Here is a 21,624-nt window from a genome sequence, read left to right on the forward strand (position 1 = left end):
CAGAACGTACCATAATGTATTGCAACATCAAACAGCATCAACAAACACAATTTGGCATGTTCCTAACTCATTTCAAACACCCAAAGACTACCATACACAATCAATGCAAACAATTCAACAATTCTTCCAAAACCTAACATCCTAAAACCTAAACATAACCCCTATGAAAATAAGTTCATCATTAGCAATGGGCTTCACAACTGACACCCCCTTCTACTAAAAGCGACACTGGCCCATTAGCCTCATTATTCCATTTTTCTCAATTAACTCATATAATTCTAATATTTAATTCCAAAAATTATTTAAATTAAATAAAGAATTTTATGGGGTGTTACAACAGAGGTCGTTTCAGTCGTGGTCGTGGCTTTGGCCGTGGGAATATTCAATGCCAAGTCTGCTACAGGTATGGTCATGATGCATCCATTTGTTACCATCGCTTCAATACCCAATACGCTCCACAAGGTCAATATCCCGCTGCTCCTGCTTATGGTAACTATGGTCAGTATCCCGCTGCTCCTGCTTATGGTAACTATGGTAATTCCTATGGAAATATGAGACCTACTACTGTTGTCAATTAAACTAATAATGCTACATCTCAACTACAACAACCAGCTGCTTTGACCATGTCTGTGCCTTTAGGTCCTCCTGCCTTGGTTCCTCAGGCAATGTTTACCAATGTTACTAATCCTACTGCGCCCATTCCTTTCTTTGATACAGGTGCCACAAACAATGTGAGTTCTTAGCCAGCACCTAACAATACTGGAGTGCCTCCCCTCCTCACTTAGAAAACGTTTTTCTAGGAAATGGCCAAGGTTTGCGTGTTCATTCCATTAGCTCTAAGTCCTTTCCATCTCCTATTAATCCTAAAATTCAACTGCATCTCAAAGATATTCTACATGTTCCTTCAATCACTAAAGACCTAATTAGTGTTCACAAATTTGCTTATGATAATAATTGTTATTTCAAAATTCACCCATTTCACTATGTTGTGAAATCACAGGCTGACAATGCTCCTCCCTTTAAAGGTCCTGTAGCTGCCAGTGGCCTATATCCTCTAGATAATTCCAGTTTCAAGTCTGTTTCATCTTTGAATAATGTTTCCCCTTCCCAAGTGAATTACATTGTATCACCTCACACACTTTGGTATAATCGACTAGGACATCCTAGTTATGTTACTCTAAATTCTGTTTTGAAGATGTGTAATCTCACTATTATTCCACGAAATAATATTGACTTTTGTGTTGCTTGTTGCATGGGAAAGTCTCATAGGTTACCTGTTGCACCCCAATTTTTGACCTCTGAGATCCCATCATTTTCTAAGTGTTATGATCATTATTGTTATACCCCAAAATTTGCCCGCGTCTTTTTTTTCAAAGAGAAGTCAAAAGACTTCTGTCTAAAAATTTGGAGTTTTATACAATCTTAGATTTTTATTTCATAAATATCCTGATTTTATATATACTCAATTTTTAGAATTTTTTATACAGTATTTTGGTTCGCTGTTAAATTTATTCTTACATAAACGCCAAATACTGTTTATCACTTCATACACTGTTTATTTGAGATTTATTTTCAGATAAATAATGCTGACGCAGTTGGTGCAGAATTAAAATTTGCAGGCGCGGAGTCCGGGTTTCAGATTATACTACTAGTTACCAGTCAAACCCGCTATCAGCGCAATTCTCCGTGTTTGTACCATCAGTCAAATCAATTTTCCGCACTTCAAATTTCCAAGATTTTGTTTTAGAAGTCTTCTGATAATCACGGGATCAACAGAGACTCAACACTGCACAAAAATCAGGTACGCCTAACTGTCTCCTACACAAACAGTCCCTAACTAGGGTTTTTGTTTTTTTCAGGAGAACGAGTTTCTGAGACCTCAAATGGATTTTATGGATCTCCATATGTCTCAAAGTACCACCACACAAATTTTCAAACTTCGATTCGCTCGGACGCACAGTCAACAACTCAAACAGTCAACAGACGACCAGTTTGACCAAAAAGTCAACAGACAGTAAAAAATGCAATTTTTTGTCAACATCCATATTTTGTCAAAATATTCATCATGTGATCAATGGTTGATCATAATTCATCAAGAAAAGTTCAGAAATCAACAAAACTCAAAATTGCAAAATTAGAGTTTTTTACCTAAAAGTCAACTGAACTTTGACCGACCATAACTCTCATAATTTATCAGAAAAATTCCAACCAAAGCTCATTCTCAAGGAAATTCAATTCTCTACAACTTTGATGTTGGGACCAAGGTCAAGAAATGCTTCCGCCTAAGAGATATAAGCCAAAACATTACAGGTCATTTTCAAAGTCAACAAAAAGCAGTTTTTTGTCAAAGCCCATATCATCAAGTTAACTTCTCCAAATGCAAAAACACTTCCAAAGTGGCTTGTAGAGGACATCTTGGGCTTTCCAAAAAGTACAAGAACACTTTCATAGGATCAAAATTGAGGGATATATGCCTTGATGAAGTTGACATTTTCTGGGAAAATGCATAAAACAAGTAATGACCAAAATTTGATTTTTTTTCAAAAAGGCCAATTCTTTTGTGATTCAATCTTGATTCCCATATGACTAAAGGGCATCCACGACCTATCCATGATTCATGACATTTTTATTTCATTTTAATTAAATTTTATTCATTTAAAGTTTAATTAAAGTGAGATAATTCAAAGATATTATCAAAGATGCTTATGGTTGCCAATCAAGACCAATTCAAGATGCTTAAAGATATTATTGCAAGATTGAAGAGAATAACACTTGAGTGTTTTAACCATGGTTAAAGAAATGCACTCATTGAAAGAATATTCCATTCTTTTTCCACAAAATTAATCATGACAATTCCAACTTGCAAGGCTTCCATATCAAATCATTTGCCTATAAATATAACTTCATTTTCTTCATTCAAGAAGAGGAAAAAAGGGGGAGGAACACAAAGAACAACAACAATCACCACAAAGTCATAGCTTAAGTTTATATATTTGCAAAAGTTTCAAGAAACTTGTAAAAATCAAGGCTCATTCAAATAGCCACTTTCAATCAATTTCAATCACTCTATTCCACTCTTGGGACATCATAGAGTAAGTACAATGTAATTTTTAATATGTAGTAGTGTTAGGAGTTCATGAATTAAAAACTCCATATTTATGCATATTTTCAATTTCTCAAAAAATGTTTTAATTTTAGTTTTAAGTTGATAAAATGTTTATTTAATTTTTAACATAAAAATATTTTATTTCTTTTCATAATTAATTTATTTTGCTTAATTAATTAGTAATTATGTAAATATTGCTTTTTTTAATTATTTTCAACCAATAAAAAAAACTCCAAAAATATTTTCCTTTTAGATTTAGGTTTATATTTTTTATAATCTAATTTTTGACATATAAAATAATATTTTTCTTGTTAAGTTTAATTATTTGTATAATTATTTGTTTAATTAGCTTGTTAATTAACTTAAAATCAATTCCAGAAAATCACAAAAAGAATGAATTAAGTTTAATTTGTTTTATATTTATTTTTGTATATTATTTGATATTATTTCTTATCCTTTTCTTTGTCCCGAATTGGAATAAAAGATCAAATATGGCAGAGATTGTATGCAGTTGATTTAAGAATTTTGGAAATTTATCGTGTAGTCGCTATGATTCTATCAAGCTTCTGATAAATTTTCATTAACTTTAAATCCGAGATCATCATTCACTCACCATCGATCTTTACTAACATCGTGGATATACTTGACTAGCTTCAAGATGATTCGCGTGCTAACATACTAACAATTAACTTTAAATTCCGCATTTTATTATATTGTTCTTTATATTTCTTGCTTTATACTTTATTTTATCATTCATATTATTTATGTTTCTGTTATTTTCTCTTTGTCCATTTGGACATATTATTTATGTTTCTGTCATTTTTTCTTTGTCCATTTGGACATATTATTTATGTTTCTGTTATTTTTTTTTCTTTATCCATTTGGACATATTATTTATGTTTCTGTTATTTTTTCTTTGTCCATTTGGACATATTATTTATGTTTCTGTTATTTTTTCTTTGTCCATTTGGACATATTATTTATGTTTCTGTCATTTTTTTTCTTTGTCCATTTGGACATATTATTTATATTTCTGCTATTTTTTCTTTGTTCATTTGGACATATTATTTATATTTCTGCTATTTTTCCTTTGTCCATTTGGACATATTATTTATATTTCTGCTATTTTTTCTTTGTCCATTTGGACATATTATTTATATTTCTGCTATTTTTTCTTTGTCCATTTGGACATATTATTTATATTTCTGCTATTTTTTCTTTGTCCATTTGGACATATTATTTATGTTTCCGCTATTTTTCTTTGTCCATTTGGACATATTATTTATGTTTCCACTATTTTCTCTTTGTCCATTTGGACATATTATTTATGCTTCCGCTATTTTTTCTTTGTCCATTTGGACGCATTGTTTATGTTTCCGTCATCTTCCTTTTATCCACTTGGACCATATTTTTACCTTTAAGCTAAAACATTAATAATCAAGATAAAACTTTAAAAAAAAAAAAGCACTTTGCACACTTGCACCTCTATGGTTTTCCCTCTTATTTTTTTTAATCATACCATCATTTAAGAAAAGTATTAAATGCATAGGAAAGGTCTTATAAATTGAGAGTAGATAACTCCTAATTGCTTGCTCAAACACTTTCATTTTCAAACAACGTATTTTCAAAACTTCTCATCTATTTTCAAAACTTTTATCTGGTATTTGAAGGGCATTATTCCCAGTGAAACTCTTCAGAGACCTATGTGACCTATTGTCCATCTTCACTTCTTCTATTTTCAAATCAACAAAGCATTTAAAAAAGTGAGCTAAGCAATTAAGAGCCCATGGATAACCATGGATACAAAGGGTGCTTAAAACCTTCCCTTTGTATAACCAACCCCCCGAACCCAAAATCTGTCAAAAGGTCTTTCCTGTTCTTTTATGCCTTTCCTATTTGGATAAAATAAAAGTCGGTGGCGACTCTTGCAAAAAAATAAAAAAATAAAAAATAATAAAGAAAAAAAGAGCAAGGAGTCAGTTCGCAAAAAACCGAGTTACAGAACTGGCGACTCTGCTGGGGAATGAAAAATCTTTTTAAAGAGGGGTTACCTTAGGGTTTTAGATCACTTTAATATTTGCTTATACTTGGTTATTTTGTACATACTTGTTATTTCATGCTATTCTTGATATATGTGTGGTTCTGTCACTTGAGATACATTATGGACAAATCCTAACCCGGATTAAGTACACATAAGAATTAGGTGGAGGGTATAGTCATGTATGGCATACAAGGAGTTCAGTCCTTAAAAAGCTGGCATGAGAATCCTTCCGCTCAGTGGAGGTTCCTTGTTGGTAATATATGTTTAGCATGTTTCGTAGCGAAGAGATTATTGCTTTCATTGAACTGTAGAAGCTGAGTTGGCTGTAGAACCCATAACCCATCCTGGCCTTATTAGGTTGTGGCGCAGAAACTATTCAGGTGTAGACTTGGATTAGTTGTCATGCGGAGAATCACACGCAGACGAGTTTTTCTTGAGAATATTATTGGCTCACAAGTTCAGTTGTGCAAGCCGGTAATATCCGAAAGAAGAATGTGGACTCTGACGTATCAGTAGAACATGTTGTGCAGGTGATTAACCCCTAGTACTATCCCGTGTTTGGTTCTTTGACCTCATGCTTGTGACGTTGAACTTTTGAACCTATCTTATGTGCATCATGTTTGTGTTACCATTTCTGTATATGTGGCATTCATGCATTCATACATTCATAAAAATCTTTTCCTATGATTTCCAATGAACTCAGAGGTCTTTTTTTGTAAACATCGTAAGTTTCATCAAACTCAATGGATCTTGGGTGTTGATGGGGTGAAAACTCTAATCCACCAAAATGGATGATTGATTTTGATGATAACTTGATCAATGCTTTAATCCAATGCTTGAATGTTTGCAAATTAATATCTTAAGTTCTTTGAAACTCAAAAAAAAATATAAACAACAATTGCATCATTTGCATACATACATTCAGGTTATCCATGAAACTTATCCTTGTCTGTCTCCATCTTTAGAGTTATCTATCTACCATCAAGTTTATTCTTCCTCCTCGAAATCCTCTTCCATAAGGTTTTAGGTCTGATCTTCATTGTCCTTTCCATCAAGGGGCAGCAGGCCATGATTTAGAAAGATGTTTCCCTACTGTTTGCATTTCCTCAGTTGTATTGTTTGCTTTTAAACTTTTTTCATTCCAGAATGTTAATTTTAATGAAATGAGCATCGTATGTTTGAATTCATTTTCATCTACTATGTCTATGTTTATGCTTCTTTTACAAAAAAAAATTCTATTCTGCTTTCTCTATCAAACTTGTGTTTTATGCAAAGATTGGAGGGAGGATGATGACAACGAAATACCCAGGTTGTTGAACTGTATGCTTTCAAATAAAACTTTGCTGACGATGTACAGGCATTGTTTCAATTCCCAAACACTGGAGAAATAAGGAAGTTAATCCCTCGTCAACCCCTTTGAGCCTAGAAGTTGGTGTTTCTTTCTATACGAAATAACCCACATTTTAACCCGGGGCAGGGTAGTTCCCAGTTAATTTGGTTGTGCATTCTATTTTAAGAGAATCATTCAATACACCTTTCAACAAGTGTTTTAATCACAAGCTTTCCTCCGCATACATCAAAGAAATGTTGGAAACGCCAAGCAAAATTCGATGATGGTTCGTTATAATCATTAAGCAAGGTAGTCACTATCTTTCAAAAAAAAAAAGGTATCAAAAAAAGAAAATAAAAGAAAAGCCTGCTAAGGCAAAATCAAAAAATGACTTAGGCAAAAATTAAGGCATCCCGCTGACTGTAAGTTCAAAATAAACAGTTCAGGCAAAAGTTAGGGATATCAAAAGAAGGAAAAAAGAAGAGATAAGTCAATAAATTCTTGAACCAGAAAATGTTGTGACTATCAAAAGGAAAAAGTGACTGTCATCTCTAAGTTTTCTTGGCTTGTGAACTTTCATCATTACAACAGGTAAAAAATTCCAGAAGTCTCTTGGAACCTGAATGCATATTTTGAATTAACTGGGTTTAGGACTGAAGATCATCACGAAGATGGGGTGGGTTACGAAAATTTTGAGCCTTATACCTTTTATTTTTTAAACCGTGAACCTGACCACGTTACAACCTTCAAAAGCCCTAATTAAAGCAAGGTTTATTTTGAAAGCATACTACAACAAGGTTGCGTAAGGTGACTCCCAAGAGATTTACCAATCATTTATGTTGATACCATATCTTTGCTTTATCTTTCACGTTGATTGTCTTAAACCTTTATGTTTTGACCAGTGATTCCATTTTCTTTACACATATATATATATATATAATATCATTCTAAAAGTGACTTTGATTTCAAAAATATGTTTTGAGCATTGCATTAAAATTAACATTCTTGAATGAACATTTTATTTGCAAGTAAGCACTCATCTTCTAGGAAGTTCAAACAGTTGAGAAACTTGATCAGTGATCCTGTCAGGGGCACATTCCTTCAAGATCCTGTTGTTCAGATGTTTAATCAAGATTTGTTGATCAGAATATCCTCTACAAGATGTATACTATGGCAAGTCTTCCCAACATTCATTTTAAGAATTGAATTTGTGATCAGTTCATCCCTAACATAGTTCAATTGAAGCCATGATTAGTTAACTTGCAACAATTATTCAATCAGGGGCAATCTTCTTCAGCAATCCTCAAGCATAGTTTATCAGTCCTTCTCAAAGGATCATTTGTTTAATACAATTATCAGTGTGACAAGAAGTTTATTCAAGCATCTTCCGAAGCAGAGTTGGTAGAATTTCCGTGTTGAGGAATCAAAGCTCCAATCTTGCCTCACAAAAGAGTCAATCCCAGTTGTCATAAATAACTACATTGCATTGAGCATTCATCATGCACAGAAAAAAATTCAACATCATGCATAGAAACAAATTCATGCTCATTTATATTTTTCCAAGTCTTGTTGTTATCAACATCTTACCTTGAGATCAAAGTCCAACTTACTTGGCATTGACCTTTAATATTATTCAATCACGCTTTACTCTTGATTGATCTTTATTTATATTCAATCATGTTTTACTCTTGATGTTGTTTGATCGTGCTTTACTCTCGGTTGGTGTCTCAATCATGTTTTACCCTTGATGTTGTTCAATCATGTTTTACTCTTGATGACCTTTGATATTGTCCAATCATGTTTTACTCTTGATTGTCTTTGATGATGTTCAATCATGTTTTAGTCTTGATTGCCTATGATGTTATCCAATCATGGTTTACTCTTGATTGCTTTTGATACTATTCAATCATGTTTTAGTCTTGATTGCCTATGATGTTATCCAATCATGGTTTACTCTTGATTGCTTTTGATACTATTCAATCATGTTTTAGTCTTGATTTCCTGTGATGATGTTCAATCATGTTTTACTCTTGAATGCCTCTGTCAATTTATACTCCTTTCCAAATTCATTCATGTTTTACTCTTGAATTATTTCTGATGTGGGTTCCAGAGATTTTTCTTTCTGAACGTCTCTGTTGATTTCCTGTCCAAAGTTCCTTTCACGTTTTACTCTTGAAAGCTTCTGTCGACTGTTTCTTTCTTTTGTGAAGTCCGATTCTATTCCTGGATGACTTATACCTTTTCCCCAACGGAGTCTGTTTATTTCTCCCCTGTGGTGTCCTGTTTCCATCTCGTGGAAATCATATGCATTCATAATCATAAGCATTACATTGCATCTCAGGTTCAAAAATTGTGTTTTTATATATATTTAAGTCTCTTCAATCACGTCGAAACGAAGATTTCCAATCTTCACACCTCCGGATAGAAGAAACTTAAATAGGGGCATCTGTTGCACCCCAATTTTTGACCTCTGAGATCCCATCATTTTCTAAGTGTTATGGTCATTATTGTTATACCCCAAAATTTGCCCGCGTCTTTTTTTTCAAAGAGAAGTCAAAAGACTTCTGTCTAAAAATTTGGAGTTTTATACAATCTTGGATTTTTATTTCATAAATATCCTGATTTTATATATACTCAATTTTTAGAATTTTTTATACAGTATTTTGGTTCGCTGTTAAATTTATTCTTACATAAACGCCAAATACTGTTTATCACTTCATACACTGTTTATTTGAGATTTATTTTCAGATAAATAATGCTGACGCAGTTGGTGCAGAATTAAAATTTGCAGGCGCGGAGTCCGGGTTTCAGATTATACTGCTAGTTACCAGTCAAACCCGCTATCAGCGCAATTCTCCGTGTTTGTACCATCAGTCAAATCAATTTTCCGCACTTCAAATTTCCAAGATTTTGTTTTAGAAGTCTTCTGATAATCACGGGATCAACAGAGACTCAACACTGCACAAAAATCAGGTACGCCTAACTGTCTCCTACACAAACAGTCCCTAACTAGGGTTTTTGTTTTTTTCAGGAGAACGAGTTTCTGAGACCTCAAATGGATTTCATGGATCTCCATATGTCTCAAAGTACCACCAGACAAATTTTCAAACTTCGATTCGCTCGGACGCACAGTCAACAACTCAAACAGTCAACAGACGACCAGTTTGACCAAAAAGTCAACAGACAGTAAAAAATGCAATTTTTTGGCAACATCCATATTTTGTCAAAAGATTCATCATGTGATCAATGGTTGATCATAATTCATCAAGAAAAGTTCAGAAATCAACAAAACTCAAAATTGCAAAATTAGAGTTTTTTACCTAAAAGTCAACTGAACTTTGACCGACCATAACTCTCTCATAATTTATCAGAAAAATTCCAACCAAAGCTCATTCTCAAGGAAATTCAATTCTCTACAACTTTGATGTTGGGACCAAGGTCAAGAAATGCTTCCGCCTAAGAGATATAAGCCAAAACATTACAGGTCATTTTCAAAGTCAACAAAAAGCAGTTTTTTGTCAAAGCCCATATCATGAAGTTAACTTCTCCAAATGCAAAAACACTTCCAAAGTGGCTTGTAGAGGACATCTTGGGCTTTCCAAAAAGTACAAGAACACTTTCATAGGATCAAAATTGAGGGATATATGCCTTGATGAAGTTGACCTTTTTTGGGAAAATGCATAAAACAAGTAATGACCAAAATTTGATTTTTTTTTCAAAAAGGCCAATTCTTTTGTGATTCAATCTTGATTCCCATATGACTAAAGGGCATCCACGACCTATCCATGATTCATGACATTTTTATTTCATTTTAATTAAATTTTATTCATTTAAAGTTTAATTAAAGTGAGATAATTCAAAGATATTATCAAAGATGCTTATGGTTGCCAATCAAGACCAATTCAAGATGCTTAAAGATATTATTGCAAGATTGAAGAGAATAACACTTGAGTGTTTTAACCATGGTTAAAGAAATGCACTCATTGAAAGAATATTCCATTCTTTTTCCACAAAATTAATCATGACAATTCCAACTTGCAAGGCTTCCATATCAAATCATTTGCCTATAAATATAACTTCATTTTCTTCATTCAAGAAGAGGAAAAAAAGGGGGAGGAACACAAAGAACAACAACAATCACCACAAAGTCATAGCTTAAGTTTATATATTTGCAAAAGTTTCAAGAAACTTGTAAAAATCAAGGCTCATTCAAATAGCCACTTTCAATCAATTTCAATCACTCTATTCCACTCTTGGGACATCATAGAGTAAGTACAATGTAATTTTTAATATGTAGTAGTGTTAGGAGTTCATGAATTAAAAACTCCATATTTATGCATATTTTCAATTTCTCAAAAAATGTTTTAATTTTAGTTTTAAGTTGATAAAATGTTTATTTAATTTTTAACATAAAAATATTTTATTTATTTTCATAATTAATTTATTTTGCTTAATTAATTAGTAATTATGTAAATATTGCTTTTTTTAATTATTTTCAACCAATAAAAAAAACTCCAAAAATATTTTCCTTTTAGATTTAGGTTTATATTTTTTATAATCTAATTTTTGACATATAAAATAATATTTTTCTTGTTAAGTTTAATTATTTGTATAATTATTTGTTTAATTAGCTTGTTAATTAACTTAAAATCAATTCCAGAAAATCACAAAAAGAATGAATTAAGTTTAATTTGTTTTATATTTATTTTTGTATATTATTTGATATTATTTCTTATCTTTTTCTTTGTCCCGAATCTATCATATAAGAAAAGTCTACCATTTGAGACTTTCTTAGGCTATCCACATCAGCAACTCTTCTATGGTTGATCCACATCAGCTTTGGTGGTTACTACAGAATTTTTGATCCTTCAACTGCCTGGTGGGCTGCGGCAGTTATTGCTGTGGAAGTTTCACCCTCACAGCTTCTCATGTTGCTGCAGTTATGTAAGGTCCATTATTCTGTGCCTGTCCACGTTCCAAACTGCACAATTGCAGTAATTATGTGTTTAAATGGCTTGCCTATTTATCAGTGATTTCATTCTTCTCTTTCCATGCTTGCTAACTTCTGCGGTTATCATTCAGTGCAGTGTGAATTTGCATTATCATGTCAAGGCCTGTTGAGAGAATAGCAGAGATCAATGATGGAAAAGAGCTTTGGAAGATTGTGGTTAGGATTCACCACAGATGGAAAGTTGTCTCCAACAACAAGGAACATTTTGAAATGATCTTTGTTGACAAATTGGTGATTACCCTGTTTATGTTTCAGTATGTTTATCATTTACCTATGTTTGTATAGTTTGAATCATTTTTTGGTTTCTGCTGCAGGGAGATGATATTCATGCTGTTGTTCCAGCACCGCATGTGTCGGTGTTCACCGAAAAATGCTTATTAGGGCATACTTATACTGTATCTAATTTTAAGGTGGTGCCTTATGTTCTGGCCTTCAGGGCATCAGGACACAAATATATGATAAAGTTTACTGCTGGAACGTCTGTTCTTGATGAAGACAAACATGAGATACCCCCGAAATCGATTTTATTTACAAGTTTTTCCGACATCATAACAGGGAGGTTTGACAAACATGTTCTGATTCGTGAGTATGGTTTTTGGCTTTTTTATTATCTCATGTTTTGATGCATTTTAGCCGTGTGAAATTAATAAATTTGCCTGACAGATGTCGTTGGAATGGTGGATAGTATTGGTTATGCACAGATTGAGTCAGGTGCAAAGAAGCAGCAAATTAGCATGATGTTGCGTGATCACAGGTTTGTTTTTTTTATACATTAGACTGCCTGATATATGAATCATGTTATATATCTTAATGTGTTGTGATCATGGTTTAGCAACAACATGTTGAACTGTACTCTGTGGGAATCATACGCGGATCAGTTCATCAAGTTTAACAAAGTTAGGGTTGCTGCATCACTCCCTACAGTTGTGTTGCTTCAGTATGCTAAAGTGAAGGAAGAAGGTTATTCCATGACTTATTTTTTAAATTAATACTAAAACTACAAAATCTGTGATAAATATATTGACAAGGTATAATTTGAATTTGCAGGAAAGTATCCTCTGTCTGTGACAAACACCTACAATGTGACCCTTTTATGTGTTGATGCTGATTTTCCGGTCATGAAAGACTTTATTGATAGGTATGTTGATAGTGTCATCCATTTTGTGCAGTTATTTTTTTCATGTATGAATTTGATAATGATCCATGCTCTGCAGAATGCCTGAGGAGAGCAGGGTAACCCTGTCTGAACAACTTGGAGGGAATTCCCAATATTCCTCCCAAAGTTCTGAAAATCAACAGCTCACTCCTGTGCAAAAATTGTTCTCAAAGGCTGTTGTTTTGCCTATTGCTGAGATTATTCAACTTACGGATGTATGTCTTTCTATTTTCCTATATTATCATAATTATAACCTCATTGTTTAGTGTGTCACATGTTTCTGATTTTGGCGGCTATTTGTCCAGGTTACATTTTGTGCTATTGTCGCTACAACAAAATTATTAGTAGCATCTCCGTTTGGATGGTACTATCGTGCCTGTCATATGTGTCAATCTATAGCGCGTGGGGACAGCCCCCCCTTTGAGTGTGAAGCTGGTCATGAAACCATGGCTGAAGTCCTTAGGTTTTAGTTGTTCTCACCTAATAGATGTTGTTTCTGTCATGTTTTTGATGTTTCTATGTTGTCGGCTTTTTTAACGGAATGACTTCTTATGATGTTCAGGTATAAGATTGAAATTGAGGTTACTCACGGGGGCCAAAGCTGCAATTTTGTCTTCTGGAACAGAGAATGTGAAATGTTGTTGGGTTTTTCTGCATCGCAACTTCGTAACACTATGATTCAGGTTATATTTATATTGTGCAGACGAATTAGAATGTACTTTCCAATACTCTGTGTACACTAATATGGCCAGTTGTTTAAATAGGCTGGAATTACTGATCCATTGGACTTTCCGTTAGCACTTGATCAGTTGTTGAAGTTGGAAATGGCTATGAAGGTTAAGTGGCATCCACGCTGGAAGAACTGTTCCGTCGTTATGATTATAAAAAATGATCCTATTATCCAGCAACTTAAGGAAAAATGGGGAACAGATGAGGTCAGCTCTAATAAACTGACATTTGTTTTATAAAAGAGGACTTCATATTATAACAATTTTTTGCCTGATTTTGTTTTTCTTTGGTAAATTCTCAAGGAACCTATTCCAATCCAAACTGTCGTACCTGAGACTCTGGAGGTAGAAATTTTAAACTGTGTATGCATTTTTTTGCTTTTCCTGTGATTATGTTATATTGAAAACTGTGTTTAACAATATATAGATTAAAGAGAGTGTTGATGAGGCTAAAACAGATGGCAATGAAGACTGTGAATTGGTTACAGTAAGTCTCACTGCAACACACTTACCTACTTACATTTATATCAATATTACTAACACTTACCGACTTACATTTATATCAATATTCCTAACTAATAGTCTTCATCGTGGCATTGCAGGACCTGGAAATTACATCTGAGCACAAGCCTGATGCTGTCACACCTGGTGGTAAGAGGCATCTTCCTGCTGCATCAAGTGAATCCATTGATTTGGACGGATTACATGATGGGGAACTGTCATCAAACAAGCTGAAGAAGATAATTAAAATGGAGAAGATTGATTAGATCTATTTTTATTTTGTGTGTGTTTTGCTTAGGTGTTTGTTATAAAAACTGAATGTTAGTTTCCTTTGCTTTTAATCATGTGTGTGATTTCATTTTCTGTAATAATTAGTGCATGAATACTGGCTATGTGCTTCTGTTATGTTCAATTTGATTTAAGAATTATCAATGGTTTGTGTGGCTTATTATATTCAAATGATTCAAATTCAACTACATATTATATATACTATTATTAATTATTTTGATTCTTTTTGATCATATATCAAACATTCCATTTTAACTATACCTCTTATAACGGGGTGCTGCTTTTTTATTATTTTTAATGTTAGTTACAATAATGATGTCGCAAAGAACGGTTTGTTTGGATTAGCACTCTCTAAGCTTTCTGTCATTACATTGTAAACTAAAACATGGATTGTGCCTCACAAACAAACACCAGAACTTTTAACATTTGACTATGTTAACTATCAATAAATAATTTTATGTCTGATCTTAGTATAATGTTGATACAATATTATGGGACAGATTTCATTTTAACTAAAAGCATATCAGAGCGGATTAATAGAATATAATAGGAGAACTTAAAAAGTTTGTCCCGAAAACGATTATATATTAGATCTTCCAATGGTCACAATATTACTGTGTTCCCATTTTGGATAAAGTGCTTACAAAATAACATGTAGCAGAATATATATAACACAATGTACCAAAATAACATTCCCAACATATAATATAACCATTAAAATTCAGGTATAGTACACGGTTTGCAAATAGCAGCAGTTTCTTCATTGTCTTTCAACCTTCACATAGATATACGGAGAGAATCGCAGCATACTCCACGCTATTGTATCCCCATTACGCAGGTTAAGAGATTTGGCGAATTCGTACCATCCCAAGGCCATGTACTTTTCATATGGCTGGGGTATTCCTTTTCTGTTAGCTTTGTGAACCTGACAGGTAACAATGTTCTTCGTCCTCACATCCAGCAGGTTGATTTCATCTTGAAAGCGACGGAGGCATCTTTTGGCGATTTCCTTAGGGAAATGCTGCATACAAGAAATAAGGTAACTATTAACAATATATACTATTTACATTTTCAATAACATGATGCTCATATTCAAATATCTCCTTACCATTACATTCTGCTGTGTAGATTTAGCATTTGTAACATGGGTGTTCCAGAAAAAATTTTGAGCCCCTGTAGAACTGTCTACAGTAATGTCTGTACCCACCTTTGCTTTTTTCACCACTTTACCCTTTTGTTTCTTACCCTCTTTTGATCCATTTGGTTCACCAACTTCAGAAACTTTGATTTCATTTGTGTCAATGTCTGTTGATTCCTCTTTTATCTTTATAGGTCCTGCATTGGGATTGCTTTTAACCCTTGCGCTATTTTGTGCGACAACATCAACATTCGACACAACATGACCAGGGGTGACATTGCGCTGTTTATTCCTGCGTTTTCTTTCCACCTTAGGATCGTACCCTGTTTCCTTTACCAAATCTTCTATGATTTCCATTGCCTGATCATCGCTGTTCCAACATCAAATATGGATTAAAAACAAACCGCATATGAAGCATTCTTTACTAAGCAATAGTCATATGCCGAGCAACGACGGGATATACAATCCAACAATAAAAACCAACAATAGTCATTCAGTCACATTTGGTTTCTTGACAAATACCACACATAATACAACATTGAGCTATATTGATACTACACCCATCACTAAATGCTGTTAACTGTTATTACCACACTACCATATTTTGTATACCAGTATACCCTATTTTGTACGGCAAAGCAAAGGTGAAATAAAATTATCTACTCATACCTGAAATCATTTTCATCATCAGAGGGAATCTGCACAGAAGGACCACCGTGTGAAGATGCCATTGTCGGAACCCTAACCGCAGGCAGTTGCAATGCTAAACTTCTATTCAGTGCAATAGGAAACAAGTACTTGGTACATGCAGAAAGTGGGTTAACTGTTCAGTTTCTATTTACTTATAATATTAGTTTTGACTTAAAGTCTTTTTAAAAGAGTAACACATCCATCAAATAAAATATTATAAATAACCTGTATAGATTAAATTAAATACATTTAACACACACAACAGTTATAAGGGAGGGATAAGGGGTAATTTAAATCTATAACCATCATTCTATTCATATTCAGTTCCAACTTCATATATATTCAAGTATGAAAGAAAAATTAAAATCAATACTTCATTCATGACATTTGAACCCACCAATTCCCCTTCAATTAGAAACTGTAAACTTTTAGTATTCAAAACCATGAAGTAGCATGCTATACATCTCATATTGTGTGCATAAATCTATACAAATCAATCTTATTTGTAGTATTATTATTCATCCTACTTTTGTGTTTGTGATGGAAACAGATGTTGTTAAAAACACTGCTCCTCAAACATCCATTGCAAGAAAGAGGAGAAAGCTTATTCTTAAAGCAAAGAGGGATTATCGAAACCGTGTCAGATCAAGCAACCTCACTTCCCATTTAAATCATAATTTTACATCTTCTGTAACATATGAAACCACTATTGAAACGACTATGGCTAGAAAGAGAAGGAAAATAATCTTGGATAACAGAAAAAGATTGAGAAATTTGTTCAATACTGAAGTCAGAACATGGATCATGCATCTACTTCAAATTATAATATGTCAAGTCAGTCCATGGATCATCCATCTACCTCAAATCATAATATGTTTGTTGAATCTCATTATGAAGACAATGATGACTCCAACTCTGACAATAATTTAAATTCTTCTAATAGTTCCGGCTCTGACGAAGATTCAGACCCGGCACAATTACAGGAGGCTCATCTTCAAGGTATTTCCATATCATACACTGATAACCAAATGATGTACACTTCTTCTGTTAATAGACATATTCAGTATTGTGGTTTCTTCTTTCAGAATATTACGATATTGGCGACCAAAGTTATGAATGCGCACACTGCCAAGCATGTATGTGGTACCAAGAAAAAGTGAATAGACACAAAATTACAGCAACTCCTCGCTTTTATCGTTGTTGCCGTGGAGGAAAAATTGTTCTTCCGTTCCTTGAACAACCTCCACAGGTGTTGCAAGATCTTCTATTTAATAAAACATATTCAGATAGTAAAAACTACCAGGCTAACATACGAACATACAACGCAATGTTCTCATTCACTTCCCCTGGAATGAAGTTCGACACAACATACTCTAAAAGAGGTGGACCCCCTACTTTGAGACTGCAGGGTCAGACCTGTCATCGAATTGGTACACTGCTGCCAGAAACAGGGCAACCTCCGCAATATGCTCAATTATACATCTATGACACGGACAATAAAGTTGAACACAGAATAAAATGTTTCAAGTAAGCATGCTCAGACATAATTACACAATTGTTTTATAAAAATATTTTGTTAAACTATTTATTCATGGCTGCGAAAAATAAACAGGGACAACAAAGGCATCGAGCGACCGGTTGTCAAAAAGCTCAAGATGATGTTAGATCAGCACAATGTTCATGCCAAAGCTTTTAGAATGGCAAGGGATGTTTTAAGGACAAATTCTTTCACAGATTTAAAACTCAGGCTTATTTCTTATAGATCCGAAGATGGCCGTGTTTACAACAAACCTACTGTCTCAGAAGTGGCTGCACTCATTGTGGGAGACATTGATTCTGCTGATAAAAGGGACATCTTAATTCAGCGCCGCAATGGTGGTTTGCAACGAATAAATGAGTTTCACCCAGCATATTTGGCTTATCAGTATCCTCTTATATTTCCTTATGGGGAAGATGGTTACAGGAAAAATATAATGCACAGATATCGCCATGAAACTGAGGTCACTAGGAGAAACTGTCAAAGCATTAAGGATTGGTTTTCTTACCGGTTACAACAACGTCGCAAAGAGCCAAAAACACTACTTTACTCAAGACGCCTATTTCAACAATTCTTAGTCGACGGCTATGCTATGATGGAATCCGAACGACTGAATTGGTTGAGAGATAATCAATCGAAATTAAGAGTGGGCAAATATAATAATTTGGCCGCTCAAACTGATGGCGATACAAGAAATGAACACCAAAAGCAAGGAAAACGAGTTGTTCTGCCATCAACATTTGTTGGTAGCAAGAGATATATGGATCAACTATATTTTGACGGTATGGCCATTTCAAGTCGATTGGGATTCCCTGATTTATTTGTTACTTTTACCTGCAACCCAAATTGGCCTGAAATTAAAAGAGCATTGTCAGGAACAGGTCTACAACCCCATGATAGGCCAGATATCATTTCAAAAGTTTTCAAAATAAAGTTTGATACCCTCATGGATGATATTACAAAACACCATGTCGTTGGAAAAGTGATTGCATGTAAGTTGTTTCATTTAATTATACTACTTTTCAATCATGTGTCTGTGTAGTACCAAAATATTACATCAAACTAACTTTCAATTTAATAGATATGTACACCATTGAATTCCAAAAGCGCGGATTGCCACATGCTCACATCTTGATATTCCTACACCCTCAGAGCAAATACCCAACACCATCTGACATAGACAAGATCATTTCTGCTGAAATTCCCGACCCGACTGTTCATCCCAATTTATACAAATTGGTTAAGGCACATATGATGCATGGACCCTGTAGCCTTGCTCGCGTGACCTCACAATGTATGAAGAATGGACGATGTTCTAAATACTATCCCAAAAAGTTTATTGAACACACTATTGTTGATGCAGAGGGATATCCGCTGTATAGGAGAAGATCAAAAACCTTCACTATTGAAAAAAATGGTATCACCTTGGACAACAGACATGTGGTTCCATATAATACCAGATTTCTTATGAAATACCAGGCACATATAAACATGGAATGGTGTAATCAGAGTACTTCCATAAAATATCTTTTCAAATATATCAATAAAGGCTATGACAGAATAACAGCAGCAGTTTCAACAAATAGCAATCAACCTGTTGATGAGATCCAACAATATCTCGACTGCAGGTATGTCTCTCCCAGTGAAGCATGCTGGCGCATTTACTCTTACAATATTCATGGCAGAAAACCAGCTGTGGAACGTATGTTCTATCATTTGGTTGGGGAGAAACCTATATACTATACAGATTATGCACGCATGGAAAATGTGCTGGAAACTGCAAGTGTGACTGAATCAATGTTTAATGCATGGCTGGTAGCAAATGCTAAATATGAAGAGGCACAAACATTAACTTATGGTCAATTTGTCTCAAAGTTTGTTTATCACAAAAAACAGAGAGAATGGAAACCGCGGAAAAAAGGCTTCACCATTGGACGTCTCATATGGGTTCCGCCAACAACTAGTGAACTGTTTTACCTGCGCATGATGTTGACGGTGGCAAAAGGACCAACAACATATGAGGAAATCAGGACCGTGGATAACATTCAGTATGATACATTCAGAGATGCATGCTTTGCAATGGGATTTCTTGAAGACGACAAAGAATACATAGCTGCTATAAAGGAGGCAAGTCATTGGGGGACTGGTCATTTTCTTCGAAAACTGTTTGTTATCATGCTTTTGTCTGGTGCTGTTAATCGCCCTGCACATGTTTGGGAACAAACTTGGCTCCTATTATCTGATGGTGTCTTACATACACAAAGAGCATTGGCTGCTAATCCAGGTTTGTTAGACATAATAAAATAGCAAACAAAACAATTTGTTAATAACAACCTACAGATGACTTACCAACAGTATTATAACTCAATTTCTCATATCAATGCAGAATTGGTCCTCACACAAGAAGAGTTACAAAATTTGACTTTAATAGAAATTGAGAAACTGCTTTAGGCAAATAGAAGGACACTAAAGGATTTTAGTCCTATTCCATATCCGGATGCTTATGTTCTTGAACAGTTGGGAAACAGGCTCATATATGATGAGCGTAATTATGATACAGCATCAATGAACTCAGAATTTGAAAATCTGTTTGCTGCTCTTACAGGTAACTATTGCGTCAATTAAATTCATTTTATGAATCAATTATTCTAACACCGTTCTACAATCAATATTATGTTCCTAAGATGAGCAAAGAAGTATTTATGAAAAAATCATCCACGCTGTGGAGTCTCAAAAACCTGCGGTTTTCTTCCTTCATGGTTATGGTGGTACTGGAAAAACATATATGTGGAGAACACTCGCAGCTGCTTTAAGATCAAAACACGATATATGTTTAACTGTTGCAACTAGCGGTATAGCATCATTGTTACTTCCAGGAGGTAGAACTGCACATTCAAAGTTCAGGATACCGGTACCAACTATGGACAATTCTACTTGCAAGGTTGAATTCAACGATGATGTTGCAGACATGTTACGACAGACAAAGCTTATAATATGGGATGAGGCACCAATGGCGCATAAGTATGCAATAGAATCGCTTGACAAAACTTTGAAAGATGTTATGAGTGCAGACAAAAATTCAACTGATGTATTCGGTGGAAAGGTTGTTGTTTTCGGGGGCGATTTCAGACAGATTTTACCTGTCGTCCCCAGAGGCAGTCGTTCCGATATTGTACACTGTGCCATAAATGCATCTTACATATGTCATTCAGTTGAGGTATTAACATTGACAAGAAACATGCGGCTACGAACAGGATCAACACAGACTGACAAAAATGAGATAGCACAGTTTTCAGATTGGCTTTTAAGAATAGGAGAGGGCCGAATATCTGAGCCTAATGACGGCACCGCCGAAATCAACATACCACCTGATATTCTGATAACAGAATTCGATGATCCAATTGTGGCCATTGTCAATACCACATACCCTGATTTCATAAATAATTTCCAATGTGTTGATTACCTTAAAAGTCGAGCGATACTTGCCTCTACACTGGAGATTGTTGATCAGATCAATGACCATATACTTAACTTGATGCCAGGTTAAGCAACAAAAATATATAATTTAATGGATTATATTAATCTAATTTTTGCTTTTACTAATTTTGTTCAGTCAACAATGCAGGAGAGATTCGTGACTACTACAGCGCAAATTCAGTTGACAAGTCTGAGATTCATGACCCAGCAGTAGTTGATATCCTCACACTATAATTTCTAAGTTCCCTCCGAACATCAGGATTGCCAAACCATCACTTAAAACTAAAGGTTGGGACACCTATAATGCTCATGAGAAATATAGATCAAGCTGAAGGTTTGTGTAACGGCACAAGGTTGTGTATAACAAAGATGGCAGCCCATGTACTGGAGGCTTCAATAATGGGTGGTAAAGGTTTGGGAAATTTGGTTTACATACCTCGAATGGATATGTCACCATCCCAATCACCATGGCCATTCAAACTGAATAGGAGACAGTTCCCTATTATAGTTTCCTATTCTATGACAATTAACAAATCACAGGGACAGTCATTGGATAACGTTGGTTTGTACTTACTGAAAGATGTATTCACACATGGCCAGATTTATGTCGCATTGTCAAGA

General features: G+C 34.4%; 2 protein-coding genes across 2 annotated transcripts; both read left to right on the forward strand.

Moving 5' to 3' along the window:
* The first annotated feature begins 11,581 nt into the window (after window positions 1-11,581).
* Window positions 11,582-13,356, forward strand: LOC131623918 (uncharacterized). The gene is made up of 9 exons (XM_058894913.1): window positions 11,582-11,719; window positions 11,803-12,070; window positions 12,152-12,242; window positions 12,321-12,448; window positions 12,536-12,626; window positions 12,703-12,859; window positions 12,950-13,008; window positions 13,207-13,225; window positions 13,348-13,356. Exons 1-9 carry the CDS (start codon window positions 11,582-11,584, stop codon window positions 13,354-13,356), a joined length of 960 nt encoding a protein of 319 aa, XP_058750896.1.
* LOC131623886 (uncharacterized) lies at window positions 13,336-14,256 on the forward strand. Its single transcript, XM_058894883.1, has 4 exons — window positions 13,336-13,579; window positions 13,676-13,717; window positions 13,800-13,859; window positions 13,975-14,256. The coding sequence occupies exons 1-4, from the start codon at window positions 13,469-13,471 to the stop codon at window positions 14,137-14,139; spliced, it is 378 nt and encodes a 125-aa protein (XP_058750866.1). The 5' UTR covers window positions 13,336-13,468; the 3' UTR covers window positions 14,140-14,256.
* Window positions 14,257-21,624: the final 7,368 nt, after the last annotated feature.

Source organism: Vicia villosa, unplaced genomic scaffold, assembly GCF_029867415.1.
Source record: "Vicia villosa cultivar HV-30 ecotype Madison, WI unplaced genomic scaffold, Vvil1.0 ctg.000089F_1_1, whole genome shotgun sequence".
In the NCBI taxonomy this organism is placed as follows: Eukaryota; Viridiplantae; Streptophyta; class Magnoliopsida; order Fabales; family Fabaceae; genus Vicia; species Vicia villosa.